This window comes from Rhinolophus sinicus, linkage group LG09 (genome assembly GCF_036562045.2).
Source record: "Rhinolophus sinicus isolate RSC01 linkage group LG09, ASM3656204v1, whole genome shotgun sequence".
NCBI classification, from domain to species: domain Eukaryota; kingdom Metazoa; phylum Chordata; class Mammalia; order Chiroptera; family Rhinolophidae; genus Rhinolophus; species Rhinolophus sinicus.
Window position 1 is genome coordinate 21,791,155 of NC_133758.1, and position 20,585 is coordinate 21,811,739.

The 20,585-nt window shown below is 48.4% G+C and overlaps 1 protein-coding gene across 9 annotated transcripts in view; it reads left to right on the top strand.

Annotated features, from left to right (window-relative positions):
• Positions 1-20,585, top strand: part of LOXHD1 (lipoxygenase homology PLAT domains 1) — a 141,317-nt gene that overhangs the window by 14,598 nt on the left and 106,134 nt on the right. For all 9 annotated transcript variants that reach the window (XM_074340025.1, XM_074340029.1, XM_074340028.1 and 6 more), the window contains exon 4: positions 2,169-2,353. In XM_074340025.1, coding sequence (XP_074196126.1) covers positions 2,169-2,353 — 185 coding nt within the window. The remainder of the gene's footprint in view (positions 1-2,168; positions 2,354-20,585) is intronic.

Genomic DNA, 20,585 nt, shown 5'->3' on the forward strand with positions numbered 1-20,585 from the left:
GTTGGACCCTGTCTGGATGTTGATTACTCTTCTTGTGTCCTTTGAGGAGTGACCAAAGACTCAACTCTTTTCTTTTTATATTTTTTAAAGATTTTATTGGGGGGAGGGGAACAGGACTTTATTGGGGAACAGTGTGTGCTTCCAGGACTTTTTCCAAGTCAAGTTGTTGTCCTTTCAATCTTAACTGTGGAGGGCGCAGCTCAGCTCCAGGTCCAGTTGTTAGTGGCAGGGGGCACAGCCCACCATCCCTTACAGGACTCTAGGAGTTGAACCAGCAACCTTGTGGTTGAGAGCCCACTGGCCCGTGTGGGAATCGAACCGGCAGCCTTCAGCGTTAGGAGCACGGAGCTCCAACCGCCTAAACCACCGGGCCAGCCCAAGACTCAACTCTTTCCCTTGCACCCTGAGTCATGGTGCCCTAAACTTCCCCATTAGAAATTCACTTCTCTGAGTTAAGACAGTTTGAGACAGTTTTCCACAAACTTGGGAAAGAAGCCCCGAGAGACACCAGCACGGTGGTTAGGGCCAGACTGAGTCCAGATCACCATGGTTCAGATTTCTGTCCTGCCATTTACTAGCTGTGGGACTTTGGATCGGTTTCCTCTCGAAGCCTCAGTTGTTTTCATCTGTAGTAATGGCACCTAGCTCCTAGGGTTGGTGAGTTGTGCTTAGCACAGTAACGGATACACTATGAGCACTCAGCGAGTGTCAGTGATGACAGGATGTTAGAGTGTTAGCAGGAAGAGGAAAGGTGTTGCAGGATGCCTTTTGGTAGAGCGTGCCCCTGAGCTTGTTTGAGGAGGTGGGGCTTGTGAAAATGATGGGAGGGATAACTCAGCCTCTTGCAGAGGAAGAGCCTTCCATTGTCCCTTTTTATCCCCCTCTTCCTGCTCCCCATTCAAGTTCATGCCGATTTGTTGGAATGTCAAAATCATCTGTGGTCTGACTGGACTCAAACTGCGGCCTAGATGGGGGTCAAATGCTGCCTCAGTTCAGCCCTGATTTTTGTTCCTCCCACTAGAAAGTGTAGCATCAGGAACTCTATTTACTGGGGAAATGAGAGCAGACACATGAGGCCCTGGCACTGGCTGTGTGAGGAAAAGGGGCTATGAGCAGGGAAGGCACTCTCACAGGGGAGGGTTGGGAAGAGGGTGTCGGTATGTGGGGAAAGGAGACCACTAAGATGAAGTCCTACTATGTGCCAGGCTCTGTGTCAGATATAGGCATGCATCCTGTCTATATCATATGTGTCATTCACATGACACATAGGGGGTTGTGTGTTAGATGAGGCTGTATTTGTCCTGTTAAGTCCTGCAAGGAAAGGTCTCACTGTGATAGACAGGGATGAGATGCTTGGTGCAAAGCGAGGTTGTCTAGGGGTCAAGTTCTGGGGAAGAAACTGACCTCAGAGAGGAAACCTGGGCTGCTGAGGGTAAGGGTCACTATAGGAAGTGGGGGAAGTTACTGGGGGCCCAATTATGAAGAGTCTGGATCTGTGCTGTGCTATACAGCAGTCCCCTGGCCACTTGTGGCTATTGAGAACTTGAAATGTGACTAGTACAAATCAAGATATGCTGTGCATCTCAAAACACCAGATTTTTAAAAACATAGTACAAGAAAAAGAATGTGAAATATCTCAATAAATTTTTACATGGTTACATATTGAAATGATAAATGGATTAAATAGACTATATTATTAAAATTAATTTCACCAGTTTCTTTTTCAATGTGGCTACTATAAGATACAAAATTATATATGTGGTTGTCACATGCAGCTCATGTGATATTTCTATGGGACAGTACCAGTCGAGATGGCTATGGGAGAATCCTCTGGGTAATGGGGCCAAGGAGAGTATCTGGGGGGTCTGGGAGGGATTCAGGGAGAGAAGGGAAACTGGAGATGGTCGTGTTGCGAGCCTTGGCAATCCTGGATTTTCTATGGAAGGCAATATTTCCTTGCAGGCAATGTAACAATGTAATCCTCATTAAGAAGCACATCATTAATAAGATATCCCCATTTCATAGATGAGGAAACTGAGGTTGGAGAGGTAAAGTAACAACAACAAAATGATTGAACCTCTCCTTGGAGTACACATTTGGCTATTCCTGCATGGAAGGGCATTGTCTCCATCTGCCAGTGACCCTGTGGGTATCTGCTTCTGCCCCAGGATCGAACATGACAACACGGGCTCGAGTCCCAGCTGGTACCTAGACCGTGTGATTCTGACCGACCTAAAGCGGCCTCACCTCCGTTATTACTTCAACTGCTGCAGCTGGCTGAGCGACCTGGAAGGTGACCGCCAGTGGTGCCGCGACCTGTTGGCCAGCTTCAGCCCCATGGAAGTGCCCCGAGGTCAGTGCCAGCGTGGCCTACCCACTGTCCCCCCTACCTGGGCTGGGCTCACCCAGGCCTCTGTCTTGCTCTGAGCAGTTCCATCGCCCCCTTGCCACCCTCCAGGATCTTCCTGTCAGGTGGGGCCTGGGTGAAGTCCCATCGCTTCCCTGTGGCCTTCCAAGAGCAAGCTTACGTGGTCTGGGGGATCAAGGAAGTGGGAACTATAAGACGACCTAGAGGCATGAGGGAGGGACGGGAGCAGCCCTGAGCACATGCAGTGTTTTCAGAAACACGTGTTGATAAGTATCTACCGAGCATCCCTCTGAGTTCAAAGGCAGCTTCCCCTGCCTTCCTTCTGATGCCCAAGGAAAGCGAGTTATAGCTAGGGCATGGCGGACGGGGGTGAGAGCTCAGCGCTTCCAGCATTCCATCGTGCTGCCCCTGACTCCTGATTGTATGAATGAAACAACTTCAAGTACATCTCTAGCCAAAGGCCTTCAATTCAGTCATTTTAGCTCAGCAGGAGGCAGGGGAACGAAGCCTATAAAAACACACACGTGTCCCATGTCTGATTTTATCACACCTTTGTCCCCTAAAGTGAGGAGCTCACCTCACCGCATTGTTGAACACATTTGCCTTTCCCAAAAGGGGGGCATCATCATAATTCCCTGCTCCCACAGAGTCATGGGCTGTCGGACGGAAAGGCACTTGGCAGCCACGAGAAGTGACTTTCCCATGTCCACCCCGCAGTACGACATGCTGGATTCTGCCTTCCACCCTGTATCCTTGGTCTCCAAGTTCCACCGTCTTTTGCAACCCAGCTGGGCAGAAACAAACACACCCTATGTCTCAGTGGGCTTTCTTTCTTAATTTTTCTGTCTGCCTCTGACCTCTCACCTCCGACCTTGAACGCTTGCCTTGCTCCTCTGTGATTCTCATGGTAATAACTTACAACTTTATTGATTCTTTTTTTTAAAGATATGTTCTCAATCTTTTCTCTTATTACAAAAGCCACATTTGATCATTACAGACATTTTAGAAAATAGAGACATACAAACATAAAAAAAGAATACTTATTAATTCCATCACCTGGAAAAACATCACTCCTGATATTTTTATGCAATCATTTCCAGTCTTTTCTATGCATGTGGCATTTGAAAGAATGGGCTGTTAAGAGAAGAACTTCCAAAAAGTCACCATTGAGAAAGAATTAATGTAACTCAGGGGTTCTCCAGCTTCCCACAAGAATCATACAAGGTAGTGTTTTCTTGATTCCTAAAGGGAAGACAAAGATACCCTCTGACGCCATCCCTGAGCCAGGCTGCCTGAGCACCCCCCTTACCACTTTATAGGATAGTTGGCATTGTAGTTTTAGTATTTCCAGGCTATATTCCAGAAGGAATGAAACCCAGGATCTTCAAATATTCAAATGACTGCGTTGGTAAACCAAAGGTTAAGTTTCTTTGCTTTTCACCTGTAATTATTGCACTTGATTTTTGATTGCTATCAGAGGTCTTTGATGATCAAAATGGGGATGGTAATTATTTCTTCATCCATGCAGTTTAATAGGTAACAATATTTCAAAACGTGGGAGGTTGGCAATAACAGAAAGAGGAGAGAGGAAAGGGAACATTTTCAGTGTATATTCCACCCCCACCACGACCCACCAAGGGAGGATGGATCCTTAGCTGGCCTTGTTCCCTCTCCCCACCTCTGAGAGCCATCTCCTGAAGTTCTGGCTGATAATCATCTGGAACCTTCTTTCATTCCTGCTCCTCAGGGAAGGCAGGTGTTCTAGGCTGACCAACTGACCCTTTGACCGATGTGACCCGCAGATAGCGGTGGGAGTGGAGGGGACTGGACTGTGATCAGGTTTCTAGATGGTTCCTGTAAAGGGATTTCGCACACCCTGCTTAAAGGCTCAGGCACGAGGGGAGCTTGCCCTACCTGTGGTGCAGGTGACTGCTGCCGTGGGCAAAAACATCGGCCCTTGCTCAGGGCACTGTGCCTCATCTGCCATGGAGATTACACGTTCCTCTCTAGGCTTCTCTCTACATGTACCTTTTAGGGGAGGCACCCAACACATTCCTGGCACTTTGGGGGTCAATGACCTGATCAGGGCCCCCTTTTCCTGGAACCCACTGGGGAGAAGGTAGGCATGAAGTGTTGCCAAAAGAAGGAGGCAGAAGCTGATCAACTCCCAGTTGTGTGGATGGAGGATCCCAGAATCAGGTTCAATTTCTTAGTTGTTCTCAATTGGCTGGTAAAATCGCTGCACCTGGCACCTTAAGGAAACCAGGCAGTAGGACCAACCCAAATGCTTTGCCCCTTGGTTTTCTCTGGGTCTGATTGCCAGGTCCTGGGGATCTGTTGTGGGGCCCGGGAGCCAGGTTGGTATATCTCCTTAATCCATCAGTGGTCCCTAAACACACATTCCACCTTCAAGATTTTTGCCTTATTCAAGTACCACTACCCTTATTATTTACTACTTCTTCTTTAACTCACTTTTTGCAACCTACATTAACTTGTAAATTTATTGTTAAAAGAATGTTGATATTACTATCATGAAAAACTTATCATTTGCTACAGGTATCAGATTTACGTTAGTACAGAGAACCGTCCCGTATCCCAAGTAGCATCCAGTATACCACCAGGTGTGTGCAAACTGCACCCTGGGAAACACTGCCAGCCCTGATCTGGGAGGAAGGGAAGGCCAGGAGGGTGGGGAGGAGGGCTGAGAAGATATCTGGGCTCTCTTCTTCACAAGTCCTTGCTTCACTTACCACACACCTCTAAGGCTGAGGAGGTGAAGAAAGGCTGGCAGGTGTTAATTACACAGATGAGTAAACGGAGGTCCAAGGAGGTGGTGACTCATCCAGGACCAAACAGCCCATCACTGATAGAGCTGGGACTAGAATGTGAGTCTCCTAATTCTTGGGGGAATATGCTTTTTGCCTGTTCCTTAGGCAGGGCAAGTCCAAGGTCAGTCTGGCACCTAAGAGATAAGAGCTTGAGGAATCATGACGAGGGCTCATGGAGGTCCGTTGGACGAATCTCCTCCTGTCACAGAAATCCCTTCCACCGCATCCCCACCAGTGGCCTCTCCAGCCCTAGTTTGAATCCAGCCTTTCTTGAGTGTTGGATAGTCACACCCCATTCCACTGCTAAGCGGCACTGGTAGTCAGAAAGACCTGCCTGAATATAGACCCCATCCGGGCTCCGCAAGACTTCTGCTTCTCTGTTCTGGTCCTCCCAACACACCACGGTGTATGTTCTCATGTCCGCCCTTCAGCTGTGTGAAGACAGGCTTCTCTCCTCTCAGGATCACATCCCCATGTTCCTCAGCCTCACGTCTTGTAGCCCATGTCCAGCCTGCCTCCTGAGTATTTCTGGTTTGTCAGTGACCCTCAAGAATGGACCTCCTAGGCTAGAACCTTGAGTTCCAGATGGAGCTCATCGGAAGAGAGTGCAAGGGGCCCCCTGACTCCATCGTCCTGCATCTTTTATTATTATTATAAAATACATATAACATTACATTTACCATCTTAACATTTTTCAGTGGCACTAAGCAAATTCACACTGTTGTGCGATGACCATCACCATCCACCTCCAGAACTTTTTCATCTTCCCTAACTGAAACTCGGTACCTATTAAACAATAACTTCTTATTCCTGTTTCCCCACACCCTGCTAACTTTTATTCTACTTTATGTCCCTTTGAATTTGACTACTTAGGAATCTCACATAAGTGGAATCATACAGTATTTATCCTTTTGTGACTGACTTATTTCATTTAGCATAATGTCTTCAGAGTTCATCCCTGTTGCAGTATGTCTCAGAATTTCATTTATTTGTAAGGCAGAATAATATTCCACTGTATATATCTACTATCTTTTATTTATTCATTCATCTGTCAATGGACATTTGGGTTGTTTCCACCTTGTAGCTCTTGTGAATAATGCTGCTATTAACATTAGTGTACAAATATCTGTCTGGGTCCCTGCTTTCAGTTCTTTTGAGTTTATACCCAGAAGTAGAATTACTAGATGATATGGTAATTCTATGTAATAGAATATGGTAATTTTACTTTTTGAGGGACTGCCATACTGTTTTCCACATCAGCTGTATCACTTCACATTCCCACCAGCCGTGCACAAGGGTTCCAATTTCTCTACATCCTCATCAGGACTTGTTATTTCCTCTTTAAATAACTATCTTCATAGGTGTAGGGTAGTATCTCCACTGTGGTTTTGATTTGCATTTCCCTACTGATTAGTGATGCTGAGCATTTCTCCATGTGCCTATTGGTCATTTGTACATCTTCTTTGGAGAACTATCCATTCAAGTCCTTTTAAATCAGGTTGTCTGATTTTTTTTGTTGTTGAGTTGTAGGCATCTATCTAGAATGTATTTCCGGATATTAACCCCTTACTAGATATATGATTTAAAATATTTTCTCCCATTCTATGAGCTGCCTTTTCACTCTGTGGGTGCATGTTGATATACAAAAATTTTCAATTTTTGTGAAGTCCATTTTATCTATTTTTCTTTTGTTGCCTGTACTTTTGGTTTCATATCCAAGAAATCATTGCCAAATTCAATGTTATGAAGCTTTTGCCCCATGACAAACGTTTTCTTCTTCAGTGTTTTGGTTTTAGTTCTTACATCTAACTTGTTGATCCGTTTTGAGTTAATTTGTCATACGATGGAAAGTAAGAGTCCAATTTAATTCTTTTGCCTGTGGCTATCCAGTTTTCCCAGCATAATTTGTTGAAAAGACTCTGCTTTACCCATTGAATGGCTTTGGCACACTTGTTGAAAATCATTGATCACCGACATGAGTACCACACTCTTTTGATTACTGCAGCTTTGTAGAAAGTTTGAAATCAGATGTATGAGACCTCCAACTTTGTTCTTCTTTTTAAAGATTGTTTTGGCTTTTCAGGAATTCTTGATGTCTTGGTTCTTTAATTCATTCTAAGTGTCCACTAACTTTTTTCTTTAATTAAAGTTTATTGGGGTGACAATGGTTAGTAAAGTTACATAAGTTTCAGGTGTACAATTCTGTAATACATCATCTGTATATCACCTTGTGTGTTCACCACCCAGAGTCAGTTCTCCTTCCACCAACTGTTGTTTTTCTTGAACAGTGAGAGGAGACCATATTGGCTTTGCAGTCAAAGGGCTCTTACTTACCTGGAAGAAAGGATGAAAATGCCATCTCCACCCCAAGTCCTCAGTTCTTGCTCAGGACTTCAGGCTGCTGGAGAAGCCTCCTGGATTCTCCTGACTTATCCCCATGTGGAGTCAGCAGGGGTTGGTGTCCCAGTCTTGGCTGGCTCCCTCCCCATATTGCAGTGGAGTGGGCCAGGCAGACATCACACCTCCTGCTTAAGAACCTCAGCCATACGTGCACCCTAACAGGGAGTCAGCAGCTGCCTCTATGCTTGTCTCCCTCTTAGAGTAGGTGTCAGGGGTCCTGTACTTTCTGGGGCCTAGGGAAGTCTGGCAGCCACTTTTTCAGCATATCGGCATTGGTTGTCTGTGGGAACACAGCCTTGGCTATCAAATTGCTCCAGAAGTGTAGTGAGTTTTCCCTCTTGCCATCTGCCTCTTGGCATTCCCTCCCTTGCCATGGAAGCCTGACTCCCTTTCTGGAGGATTTCTTCCATCCTGTCTGGAATGGCTCACTCTGTTGACAACTCAGAACACAGAGGACACCTACACACGTATGGCAGCCCCTGGCTGAATCTCAATGTGGTCTCCCAGGCCTTGGATTGAAGCATCATCAATAACAACTGCCATCGGTGATGCCCCCCTGAGCTGCTCTTAGATACTGGATTTGGTGTAAGGACACGGTCCTTGCCCTCCAGGCGCTCACAGTCCAGTAGAGGAAACAGATGGCCATAGTACAAGGCACTCACCCACAACAAGGGTGGAGGGTGTCGTGGTTCAGAGCTCCATGTGTCAAGTTGGAGTCCTAGGTTCAAATCCCAACAATGCCACCTACTAGCTACGTGACCTTTGGACAATATACTTCTATAGCCTGTGTCTACATGTGCATACAATTAGTATCTTATTCAAAATCCAGAGCACTCCTAGGTGGTGAAGTTTATTATTATCCCCACTTTGCACCTGCAATGAAGGTTAGTCTCAGGCTAGCAGCTCCCATTTCTCAAGCTATTTGCTCGGATTGCATTGGCTTCAGTGTCTGGCAGGCAGTGGCTCTGAACATAACTTCTCTCTAGCACTAATAGGGCATGAGGAGGTTTCAAGGGACCCACAGGAAATGGGAGTGAGGCCTGAGGGACATGATAAGACACCCTCTCCCCACCGGCCCCCAGATTGTAGATTGGAAGACAGACCACTGACACAGATTCGGGCCCCAATCCATCAAGCCCAGCAAAGACCCAGCAGGGCTGGTCTCCCCGGAGCCCCAGGGGTCTCCCTGATTGCTGCCTGGGTGGGTTCTCTGTGCTCCCAAGTTAATTTGAGAGAAAACCACCATTAACACATACACCAGGGTCAGAGAAAATGTCAAGGCCAGCGTCTCTTCTCCTCACTGCTCTCTTTCATCCTCTCCTTCAGTTTTCTTCATGTCATCCAAACCCATTGGCTTTCAAGCCCTGGCCTCTCTGGAAAGAGTCATCTGCTCCCTTGCCTTGGGCCCCCCAGCCCCTGCAAACTCCAGAGAAATTGAAGTCTGTGCCATCCACTGTAGTGCAGTGCCTCTCCATGGGGTCCCCTACCCAGCTATAGTCAGGGGATGTGCAAGGAATCTTATGAGCAGAGAGGAAGAACTTGGCAACCTGTTCCCTGGGGTTCAGACTCACTCTGGCTGAATCACAGCCAGAATGAGCCATCGTGGCTGATGGCGTGGGTTGTAGCCCAGGTGCTTTGAGACAGGTAAACGGCTGAGAAACACCAGATCTCAGGGACTGCTCTTTGCTTTTTTGGGTGCTAACTACTTACTATGTGTCTACCTGGTCTCCCCTGCCAAGCCCAAGTTTCTCTGGGGGTAACACTTTCACTGGTATTTGCCAGCTTCGTCATTGGGACCCAGGAATGCAGGTGGAGACTGGTAAGAAACAGGCTCATGTGTGTGAGGTGAGGGTCGTGTGTAGATGCAAGCTGGTTGGAAAGAGCTCTACTGGGGGTGGAGAACTAGCTTCCAGTCTTGGCCCTCGCTCATTATACGCCTGATGCAAGTTACTTGTTTTCTTCGAGCTGCCCCTCCTCTTATCCGAAGATTGTATTGGGTGTTCTCTGAGGTCCCTCATTGGGCTGGCTGTCCCTGGTATTCTGCTAGCTAAGTGTCTCCTCATCTGTCTTGCCTGGCTCCAGGTGTCTCCTGCCCACTGATTTCACTCCCCCTACCTTGCTGTTGTTACTTTTGGAGTGGCATGCATGGGACAAACACCCAGATGCAGTTGGTAAGGACTCTGTGAGTTGCACAGGCTGAGAACACAGGACTACCCACCGCTCTGTGGTCTCAGGGAAACTCAGGGCACATCCCTGAGGCTGGCGGTGGGATTGGGGGCAGAATCGTAGGATGGGAGGGGAGGCGGGGGTGATATTTGAGTTAGACAAGGTGGTATACGATGGTGTGATCTCTCTGGGTAGATTTGGGGTGACCCAGTGTTGGGTCTTGAAGGAGCCTGGGCCAGGGGCTGTCACCTGGTAGGGCAGTTAGACCTGTTTAGGGCAGACCTGCCTGGGCTTCTCACTGCTGATATGATGTCATTTCCTGCCTTCTGGCCAAGTCATTGTCCCCATCCCAACACCAGCCCACAAACCCTCCCACCGTGAAAAGCATTGCAATGATCACGTGGCTTAACTTAGTCCTGAGCCCACAGCACGTTGCTGAGGGAAAGCTCTGCCAACTTGGCGACGAGACGGGCCTCTGAAGCCAAGAGCTGAGTTCCAGCTGGCCTGGGGGCTGTTCACACCCCAGGACTGTCGGTTCCCAGGCACAACAGCTCATCAATGTTTCAGACCCTGGCCCCACCGACAGCAGAGAGGGCCCTTGCCCTCAGAAGGGCCCAGTCTGAGATAGGTCCTTGGACCCCGTCCCCCTTTCCATCTGGGACCTGCTCCTGCGGGATAAGCCTTCTTCTAAGGAGTGTTTTCTTCTTCGGTGGATTAATAATAAATATGCCTACAGCCAGATTTGTGTTATGCTCCAAACAGACCAAGGGGCTGTTGGAGGAAAGAGTGCTATACCAAATGGGACAACCATTGCTGGGGCTGAAAGCTGCCTGGGGCCCAGGGAATGGGTAAAAATGGGATTGTGTTTGTCCAGCACAATCACTCTTCCCACTCCCGGTTATGTCGTCAGGTAACTGGGTTATAATTTCATTACAGCCCGCCCTGTGCTACACAATGATTATCACACAGCTCCAGACGTGCACCCGGTCTCAGCAACACCATGTTGGGCACGGTACCCAGGATGCATCTGGAGAAAGGAGGGGACAAGAAAGGGATTGTGATTAAAGTAGTAGGGTATGTGCAAATTGCCTACCTGCAGTGGACTGTGGACCTGCCAGGTCTGCACGGTACAAGAGCAAATGCAAAATAAAAGCAGCCCAGGTGATTGATGGAAAACAGTCCCATCATGAAGGTTCTGCCAAATAAACCAGCAGCCATGACTTGTTCCCAGATTCTATTGGATGGTACCAGAGAGTAATTAGATCTTTAATTTGAAAATATAGCTCAGGGGGGGATCACAAAGCTCAGGGGACTGACTATACACCCTGTTCTGACTTTGCCTCCATAGTGATGAGACCTGGGGCAGATCTCAGTTCCTCTCCCAGCCTCAGTTTCTTCCCCTGTAGAATGGGTGTACTAGGTGGCCTCTTGGGTCTTTTCAGGATTAGTAGAGTGTCTACCTTCACCACCAAACAGAAAAGGACAGGCCTAGGGCTAGCCCTCCTCCACAAGGTGAGAGGAGATTGGCTTTTGGTGCCCCCCCTTCTGCTGTGGATACTCCTTCCCCGTTTCATCCCCCTTCCTCTCATACGCCCCATCTTTTTGCATAGTGCCCCCCCCCCATCTCTGGTCAAAACCCGGCTCTGCCACTCTACCAGTTATGTAAGCACGAGCAGGTGCCATAAGCTCTGTGCCTCTATTTCCTCATCTGTAAAATTCAGATAATATGAACTCCCACTTTATGAAGTGGTTGAGCTGATTAACTGGGGAAATTAATATAAAAGCCTTAGTGCAGTGCCGGGCATGAGTAAGTGCTCAGTAATGTTGCAAGTATCGTGGTGGTTGTTGCAATCCTGATGTTTCCCCATCTGCTTCCCCCACACTCTGGCTTGTTCTGACTCTGAGGCTCACAGACTCGGGATTCTGACCTTTCAGAATCGAAAAGGATTTTGGAACGACTCAGTGCCAGGCTCCCCTCTACAATCGGCAGGCTCATCTAGACGCCTGGGAGTAGATTCATGAACTTGATTGTTGCTGAAGCCTGCAGGGGACACCTTTCTTTCCAATTCTCTTACTTCTCCCTGACGTTTCCCCTTCACCCAGCGCAAACGTTCCCCAGGGCCTTCTGAGCTCTGGTCGCTGTGCGTGCTGCTGGGAGTCCTTGTTCCTTGGAACCACACAGAGGTAGTCCTGGGCCCACGGACTCGCAGCTGCGAGGACTTCAGGGTAGGGAGAGCTGGGCCAGCCCTGCAACGCTCTCCTCCTCTGAACCTCACAGCAGCTTCCCGCCCACCCCCTCGGCTCCCACCTCGCGCAGAAAATCATCTCCGGAAAGAGTGGGAAGAAGAGAACTGCTTTGAATGAGGCCCCACTGAAGAGTATCAGAGAATTTCAGAAACAAAAGGGACCTTACCTATTCCCCCTCCATTTTACAGAGGAGAAAACGGAAGCGTCGGGAAATTAAGTGATCTGCTCTTGGTGACCTAGCTGCCAGCTCATGCTCCTCCAATGCCATTCAGTGATTCAGTGATCATTTATTGGGAACCTTCTATGCACCAGATCCTGTGCTCAGGGTTAATTTGTACAGGCCTTTCTCTTAGGATCCTAGAGTATAAAGGGGAGAGAGTCAGGTCAGTAAGTAATCACAGTGCAAGGGGATAAAACGCTCTGATGGATGACCAATGGAAGCCAATGGAAGCACAGAGGAAGGGGGAATCAGGAGGACTTCTTAGAGGAGGTGACGCCCAGGCTAAGACTTCATGATTGAGAGGAGTTTATAGGCTTTTAAACAGAATGAGGGTACTTGGGGATAGGCTGTGTATCTCATTCACCCAGCTGGGAACAGACCCTGCAACTCACAGCTTCACTGTGGCCTCAGGCCCCCCGGGACCACCGCCAGTCACACTCTCTTTTAATCCAGCAGGCAGAACTTTTGGGAAGTGCACAAAATTGTGTATCTGCCCTATGCTTCATTATTTTGATTTTCAAATAGGTGTTTATATAATAACCTTTTTGTTCTATTTGTGGAAACGGCACTTTCTCAGTGCTGGTTTTGTGTGCATGAAAAGCTGAACTTATGGGACAGACATGGCCTTGGTCCTGCTCCAGCTGTGTGTGTCCAGTCCAGCCACCTATGTTTTCCTCCTGGAGCTCTCCCCTGAGATCCAAGTGTTGGCCGGAGGGAGCCCAGAGTCATAGGAGGGGCTCCCACCTGCCTGGGGCTGGATGTCCACCTGGCAGCCCTTGTGTCTGTTTTCTCTTCCTCCCTCCAGCCTCCAGCCTCATAACCACTCTGGCCAGATCAAAGCTTCCTGGTGCCGAAGCCAGCCTGCGGGTGTAAGAGTATCTATTGTGTACATGGGTTTTCTTTAGGAATGTCTCATAGACTGGCAGGAGTGCTCAACAACTTCTGGACTATGGAGGACTTGACTTATTCAAGTATTAGCTTTGGGTGGCTTCGATCTTTAGTTTTCAATTACAGGGAAAAATATGGCTGCTATAAAAAATGTTAAAAGTGTGAATAAGCAAGAATAATAATAATAAACTCTTCTGTAATCCCATAACCCAAAAATGATAATAGTTCATTTTTATTGGGCACTTAATCAGGGCCAAGCATCATTCTAATCTATCTATCTATCTATCTATCTATCTATCTATCTATCTATCTATCTATCACCTATCTAATCTTCACAACAACCCCACAAGGGAGGAATTATTACTTTTCAACTTTACAGATAAAGGAAACTGAGGCACAGAGAGGTTAAGTAATCTGCATGTACGTGATGGAGCCAAGAGTAAACCCAGAACCCTGAACTGAATCACTGTGTAGATTAGCCCTAGAGACCTTCCTGTTAACATTTTGGTGAATTTCCTTCCTGTTCTATTTTTGTGCATGAATGTGTTAAACATTACATACTGATTTTAAATGGTACTGTCTTATGGTCAACTTGTGACCAGGTTTTTTTCACTTAACGCTATATTGTAGCATCAAAGAATTATTTTAAATAGTTATTATTTAATAGTATTATTAAATAAATTAGTATTATTTTAAATAGTAATTATTTTAATAGTCTAAACCATTGTTTTAAATAGTTACATGGTATTCCATGAATGAGTGAATATCATAATTCACCCCAAGGATCCCCCATTTTGGATCTTTTTAGGTTGTTCTTAGTTTTTTGTTATTAACAGTGCTGTGACAGACATCTCTACGGGTAATCTTTGAGCACAATATCCTTGCATAATCTCATTGTTATGCACAGTGATTCAAGTCTTGGTCCCAGGGGTTTGCAGAATGGTAAGGCTTTGGACACAAATGGCTCACCTGCCTCTAGAAAGGTTGCATGACTCTGCTCCCACCAACAGAGATGAGATGTGCTGGTTTCCCAGCGCTACGGGCAGATAAACTCCAGCACTGGCGTAGAACCTGGGTTGGAAAGGGAAGAAATGGAACCGAGGTTGCCGGGGTGCGGGCGGAAAGGAAGGCTCTTCTGGGGAGCAGCAGGGGTGGGAGCCAAGAGGAGTCCCTGAGGGGCCCATGGAAAGAGCTTCATGGTCTCAGCAATGAACTGGATGCAGGGGGTGAGCACAGGGAGCTCAGGGGGAGAAAGCTGATCTGCTCCATACAGTGTTTCAACACCTGGTGACATCAGGCTTACCTTGAACAGCTTCCTAGGAGAATGTGCTAGTTGTGTATTTATTGGGGGGTGATAAAGAGGTAGAGTGTTTTTTCTTGATTACCTCCCATGAGCAGCTATTAATGACAAAGTGATGTTTCAATGTCATTGTATAACCAGGCTCAGCTGAGGTCAGCCCGTGGCCTGTCAAATGCCAAGTAAATGACACAGACCCCAGGAGTTCTGCAGTGGAGCACATGGGCTTTGAGCTAGACTTGGCAGGGTGGGTGAAGTGACAGCTGAGAGAGCCTCTTCTTGTCCTATCTGGGCTTCATCCTTTCTAGCTGTGAGAACTTCGTTACCTTTCGGAACCTCCTGTTTCCATTGCCTCATCAGAAAATCGTGCCAATAGTAGCAATAGGGTGTGTCACGACGAGGATTAAAGGAGACAATAGATGTGACTGGCCCATAGAATGTCCTCAGTAACCATCAGAGGCTCTTATTATTTTCATCAATGGATGTATTTTCAAGGGCAGCCAAGTTGAGAAAGCAGAAAAGTTCCAGTCCTATTTGAAGAATAGGGTGGATCTGGGTGAGAGATTTGGGACTCTGGACCCAAGGGAAAAATAGAGGAAAACTTTTGGGGGCAGTATGGGGAAGAGTCATTGGCCATTGGTCAGTGGCCATGCCCCAGCTCCAGGCATGTAGCATTGCCACCCATCCTTGGGTTCTGCTAACCACCCCCGCCCAGGACCTGGGAAGGCTTGTGTAGTCAGGGGCCTTCCTTGGCTGGGGGAGACCATTCCTCCTCATCCCCCACCCCCAGGGCAGCCCCGCTGAATTGCATTCCTCACCATTTTAATCTCCCACGCAGTGCCTGTGATGTCTCACTTCTCTGTGTCTGGCTCTCTGTGAGCGGAAGTGATGGGTGTCAGGGTGTGAGCTATTGCAGATTCGAGAAGGGGGGATAAAATCAAGTCCAGTCATCCTCCTGCCAGCCCCCCTCTCCTCTCCTCACCTGCCAAAATAAATAAAGACACGATCTAATTACAGAGGATCTGAGAATGGGTGAAAGGCAAGGGAAAAAAACTCGGTGAGTCAGTTCACCATCAGTTCATTCATGATTCTCGGCTTCCTAAAAAAGCCTGGAGCTTCTCTCTCTGCGGCTCAGATGATGGTGGGTGTGGGATGGTCCCTTCCTCGGCAAGCGGGACAGGGGCTTAGTTACAGGACATTTGCTTGACTTCTGTTGTGAACATGATGAGCAGCTCAGCCAGGCTCAGTGCGCGTGTGGTACCAGGATTTGGGGGTTCCAGCCCCCTCATGGCGGTGCCTCCTCCCGCCACCCAAGGCGGCTCTGTGGAGATGTGTCTTGTCACTGCTGTGTGCTGACTGTTCCAGACAGCGCAGGGGAGGCTGTGGAGGCGGCCGGCGCACCAGGCGCAGGAGGCAGCTGGGACCTGCCAGTGCCTGCCTTTTCTGGAAGCCCATTCAGGCAGCTTCCGGCTGGCCTGCAGGGGACAGATTTCCCATTTGGCAGAAGCAGACTGTGCCTCTGCCATGAGGCCTGCAGAGTTAAAAAAAAGAGGGGAGGGGGAGGCAAGGCTGGGCTTGTGTATCCCCTGGGCAGGGCAAGAAAGACACAGACCACCTTCTACTGTGGCCTTGAGGCCAGTAATGCCTTTAGGCTGCAACTACCGGTGACTCCACAAGTTTAGGACCTCACCTTAATTTTGTTTGGCTTTAGAAGGCCCTATGTGATTAACTTAATGCCTAGTCTGTGTCCCTTATTGCTTACTTTTCAGATCAATGCTCAAATTAGTTTGGCCTCTCAGAGCCCATAGTGTCCTATAGCAGAAGAAGGCTACTGCCTAAAAGGTATGGTAGCTGGGTTGTTGTGCAGGTTGTGCACTGCACAAGTGTGTCTGTGTAAAGAGATGGAAGCTGTATATTTGTGCATTTATTATGACAATTATCCAACAGATGGCAGTAAAGTGTCTTGAGGAAGAGATTCTTTTTTCTAATCTGCACAGAGGCACTGTATAGGATAATGGTAGCCCAGCTGAAAGGCCAGAGAAAAATCAGTTCTAGGGAGAATTTTCTAGCAGATAATATGCCAAATAGGTAAACCATGGGCCAACCCTGGCTGGGGCAGCAATTCTCGTGATCTGTCACTAAGCCCTCTTTCTCCCGTCCTCGCTAGCTCCTCCTCTAAGTTGACCTTCTCCCCTCTTCCTATCTCTGTTCCTTGCCTGCCCTCAGCTAGGCAATGAGTTAAAGACACAATGCCTAAAGTTGCAGAACTGGTGTGGCCATATGTCCCTGCTTTCAGGAAACCCTGGCCCAGGCCCCTACTCCACTGGACTCAGGGCAATGTCAGGCTCAGCTCAGGCACACAGCATCATGCAGGCAGGGAAAGCTGGCCCTGCCTGCCCACACTGCGCACAGGACAGGCTCCTTCTCACCCTCTCCACTTCAACAGAGAAAGGACAATAGTTCTCCAATCTTTGGAGATTTGAGCTGCTTAGCTCGTGGTTAGGATGAGCTGTGGTTGTCCTGCAGCCGGCAGCTGACCCCTTGCACCAGGAGTATTGCTCCCTTTCCAGGAGCCAGTATTCGTCCTAGACATACACAGAACGATGCCTGAGAGCCTAGGGCAGGGGGGTTGGCCAAACACCTCCTGCCTCCTGTCTTTGTGTGGACCTTGAGCTAAGAAAGGTTTTTACATTTTTAAAAGGTTGAAAGGAGCTCAAAACAAGAATAATATTTCCCGACACCGGAAAGTTATATGGAATTTAAATGTCTGTGTCCATAAAATTTTATTGAAACATAGCCACACCCATGTGTTTACATAATTTTTATATACTAATAATATTGCATAGGACTACCGTGGTGAGACAACAGCAGCGTTGAATAGTTGAGACAGAGACCCAGTGAGCTGCAAGACCTAAAATATTTACTATAGGCCACTTTCCAAAAACAGTTTGCTGACCTCTGGCATAGAGCAGGAGAAGCCGTGAGGTATTCTGGAAAAGGCTCTGGATTCTGAGACAAGAGGCCTGGCTATGAGCCCCCGTTGCATCGTTTAGCAGCTGTGTGTCCTCAGGCAAGCCACCTTGCCCTCTGAGCCTCAATTTCCTCATCTGTCAATGAGAATATCAACAGTACCTGTCCTGCCTGCATCACGTGGCCATTGTGTGGGTCAGGTGACCTCAAAGACGACCTAGTGCCTTGTGGGCAGCAAGGCCTGTGTGAATGTTTAGTATTATTTGCCCTAGAAGGTGGGTCAACCCTGGCCTTCCTCTTTTAACCCTTTCTTCTCATCATCTTTCTCTACTGCCTTCATCCCTTCTGGCCTGGGGCAGGGATTTTTATTGGCCCTTAGCTCTCCCTTTGTGCACAGGTTCCTGTTACCAGATGGGCAGCCACGTGCCACATGAGGACCTTTTGCCCTCTCAGTGATCACCAGACCTAAGGAGCGAATCCAACATACCCAAATCCACTTGTAACTGGAAGTGCAAGTTTGTACTCATTGAAATTCTGATCACAGGAAGTTGGGGGAGTTTCTTAAATGACCACTGGGGAGAAAGGTTTGATGCACTGCTCTGACAGTTTGCCAACTGGGAGAGAAGGAAGCCCTGCTTTTATTCAGGGCTCTTTCATCGATATATGCACTTAATTATAATTTAGGTTTGGCATGGGTCCCTAGGCCTCGTTTGGGAAATAGCAGATCAGATTGTCTGGGATTCTGCTTGAAGAGGAAATGTTAAAAAGAAAAAAGAGAGGGAGGACAGTAATATAATCAGTGCCATTCTCCCTCTAACAGTGGGACCTTTTAAAAACTGGTTGTGACCTATGCCTGCCCACCCTGCTGCTGCGCTCGCACCCACCCCATCCCCCAACGTGGTTGAAGGTCATCCGACACAGACATCCTGCTCTCTTCGTAGCCAACTACGTGGAGACCCAGGGCAGTTCTCAGAGGTTAGAAGACAGTCCCCTCTTGTCCCAGATGACTTCCGTCTGCCCTCTGTTCACCTGACTTCATGATCTTTGGGTCCCTTGTCTGCCTCAGTCAGAAAAACCTAGAAGCTCCTTCCCACCCCAGCGCTGTCTGGCCTCTGGATCTCTGCCCCTTGGCTGTCTCCACCTTGCCTCATCTCGGCCTTGATGCTCTGCTTCTCTGCACTTTCCCAGGACAGGGATGCTCTGTGTTCCCAAAGCTGAGTGGGCCCCTGCTTCCCAGGCCTCACCTGCACGGGCCTTGGGTACCTCCTCCATCTTCTGAGATGCCCCCTGCAGCTCCTGGCTTCCCTCCACAGTCTGCAGGGCTGTCTTTCCCGGTCAAATGTCAGGGAATTGTAGATTGAGAAGGACCACTAGTGTGCGCACGTTCTCTCTCTTACAGCCTATTCTCCACAGCCTCCGTGACAGATAGTGATGCCTGGGTATCTCCAGGGACAGGAAACTCACTTCCCCCAAGGGCATCCCATTCCTTGTTGGATAACCCTAGTTACTAGAAAATGTTGCTTTTGGTGAGCTAAAATATCCCTCTTGATAACTCAGCCCACTCATTCTAATTCTGCCTTCTGTAATAATTCGGAATGTCTGCTACTCCACCCAAAAGGCTTCCTGGACACTCATTATTTCTCCTGCTTCACTGTGCCCAGTGCCCTCTGGAGTTCTGCTGCCCCTTCTGACTGACCAGTGCCCAGCAATGGCCTTCAGAGACTCTCCCAACTGCCACCACACTGTGGCATCACCAGCCAAGGGGCCCTGGGCAACTTGCCACGCTGCAAAGGGGTCTTGCCTCTGGGTGAAGTGAGCCCTGGGCTGGACCTCAGAAAGAATGTGAAGCAGAGGCCCTGCCTGCCTGGGGAGGACAGCACCAACCCTTCAGCAGGAGGCCTCTGCAACTTGGAAGACAATCAAGGGCATGATCTGGTGGTCATGGCCAAGGCCTTCCTGGTCCTACACAATCACATATCACAATCTGAGGGGGAGCCTGGAAATCTGCCCTGTTTACAAGCTCCCCAGGTAGCCTGAATATGGCCCAAGTTTCAAGCCACTGACTTCGGGGTTGCCTGCATCTGGTCTCTGAAGGCCACGATTCTGTCTTCCATCTCAGAGGGGTCTTCATGGTGAAATAGGAAAGGGTGGGAATCTGGGAGTGACTGTCTTACTGCAGCCTTCAGTTGGGGACAAGGATTGGAGGGTCTTCCCTCCCCCATGGGGAAGGGAGCATAGAGGAGAGAAAGAGAAGCTTTTGCTCCCTCCTGGCTCAGGGTTCTTAGCAGGTCAAAGACCAGCCTTCAGGGCTGTGTGGGTGGGGTGTCCTCTGTGGGTCCCCTGCAGTACGCTTGAGGAACTTAGAAGCCTTACCTGCAGGAAACAGCAAACAGTAGAAGGCAGTTGATGGTGAACTTAGAAATCACTGACACAGACAACATGGCAGAGCCAAGGAGTGCAGAAGAGAAAGACCCCTGGGGGCCGGGACATCAGGTGTGGCTCTAGGAAGAAGCTGGGGGAGGGGCTGACTCTGGGCCTCAATTCAAACAGCTCTAATTTTTATCAGCTTCACTTACTGGGCATAAGATAGCTGAACAAAAGATTCCGCTACATAAAACATAGGAAGCCATTGCAGGAAGGGAAAAGGGAAGGCAAAGTTGACCCAGCCCTTAGAATTGTTGGCACATAAAGAAAAGCTGGAGGGTCTCCCGTCCCACACCACACAGCAACCCCTGCCCTTTGCTTCTCACCCTAAGGCAGATTCCATCTGGGAAGACCTGGGCAGGGCTCAGAATGTTGTCAAGTTTACACTGAGCCCCATCCTGCCTCAAAGTCAAGGCCAAGACTGAGGCATTTGGCGGTAACAGAGAATAGATTTCTGTTCAATGAATGGAGCAAAGATACAGGAAGCAGATGTAGGTCCTTCAATGAGGTAACCCCAAAGTATGCATTTGCTGGCTCCTGTGGGTGCCTCTAGTCTTAGCATTGGTTGTGGCCTTGACAGTTTTCATTTGCAGAATCCATTTTCCCTGATGACTTGTTACACTGTGATGAAGTGTGGAGAACAGACTGGAGAAGAAGGCAGAGTAGATGCAGAGGCTCAGTTAATGGAGGCATTTCAATATCCAGAGGAGATACGCGGGTGGGTTGGGTCAGTGTGATGCTTTGGATGTGGGCTGATTCCTGCATCTCAAGGTAGAT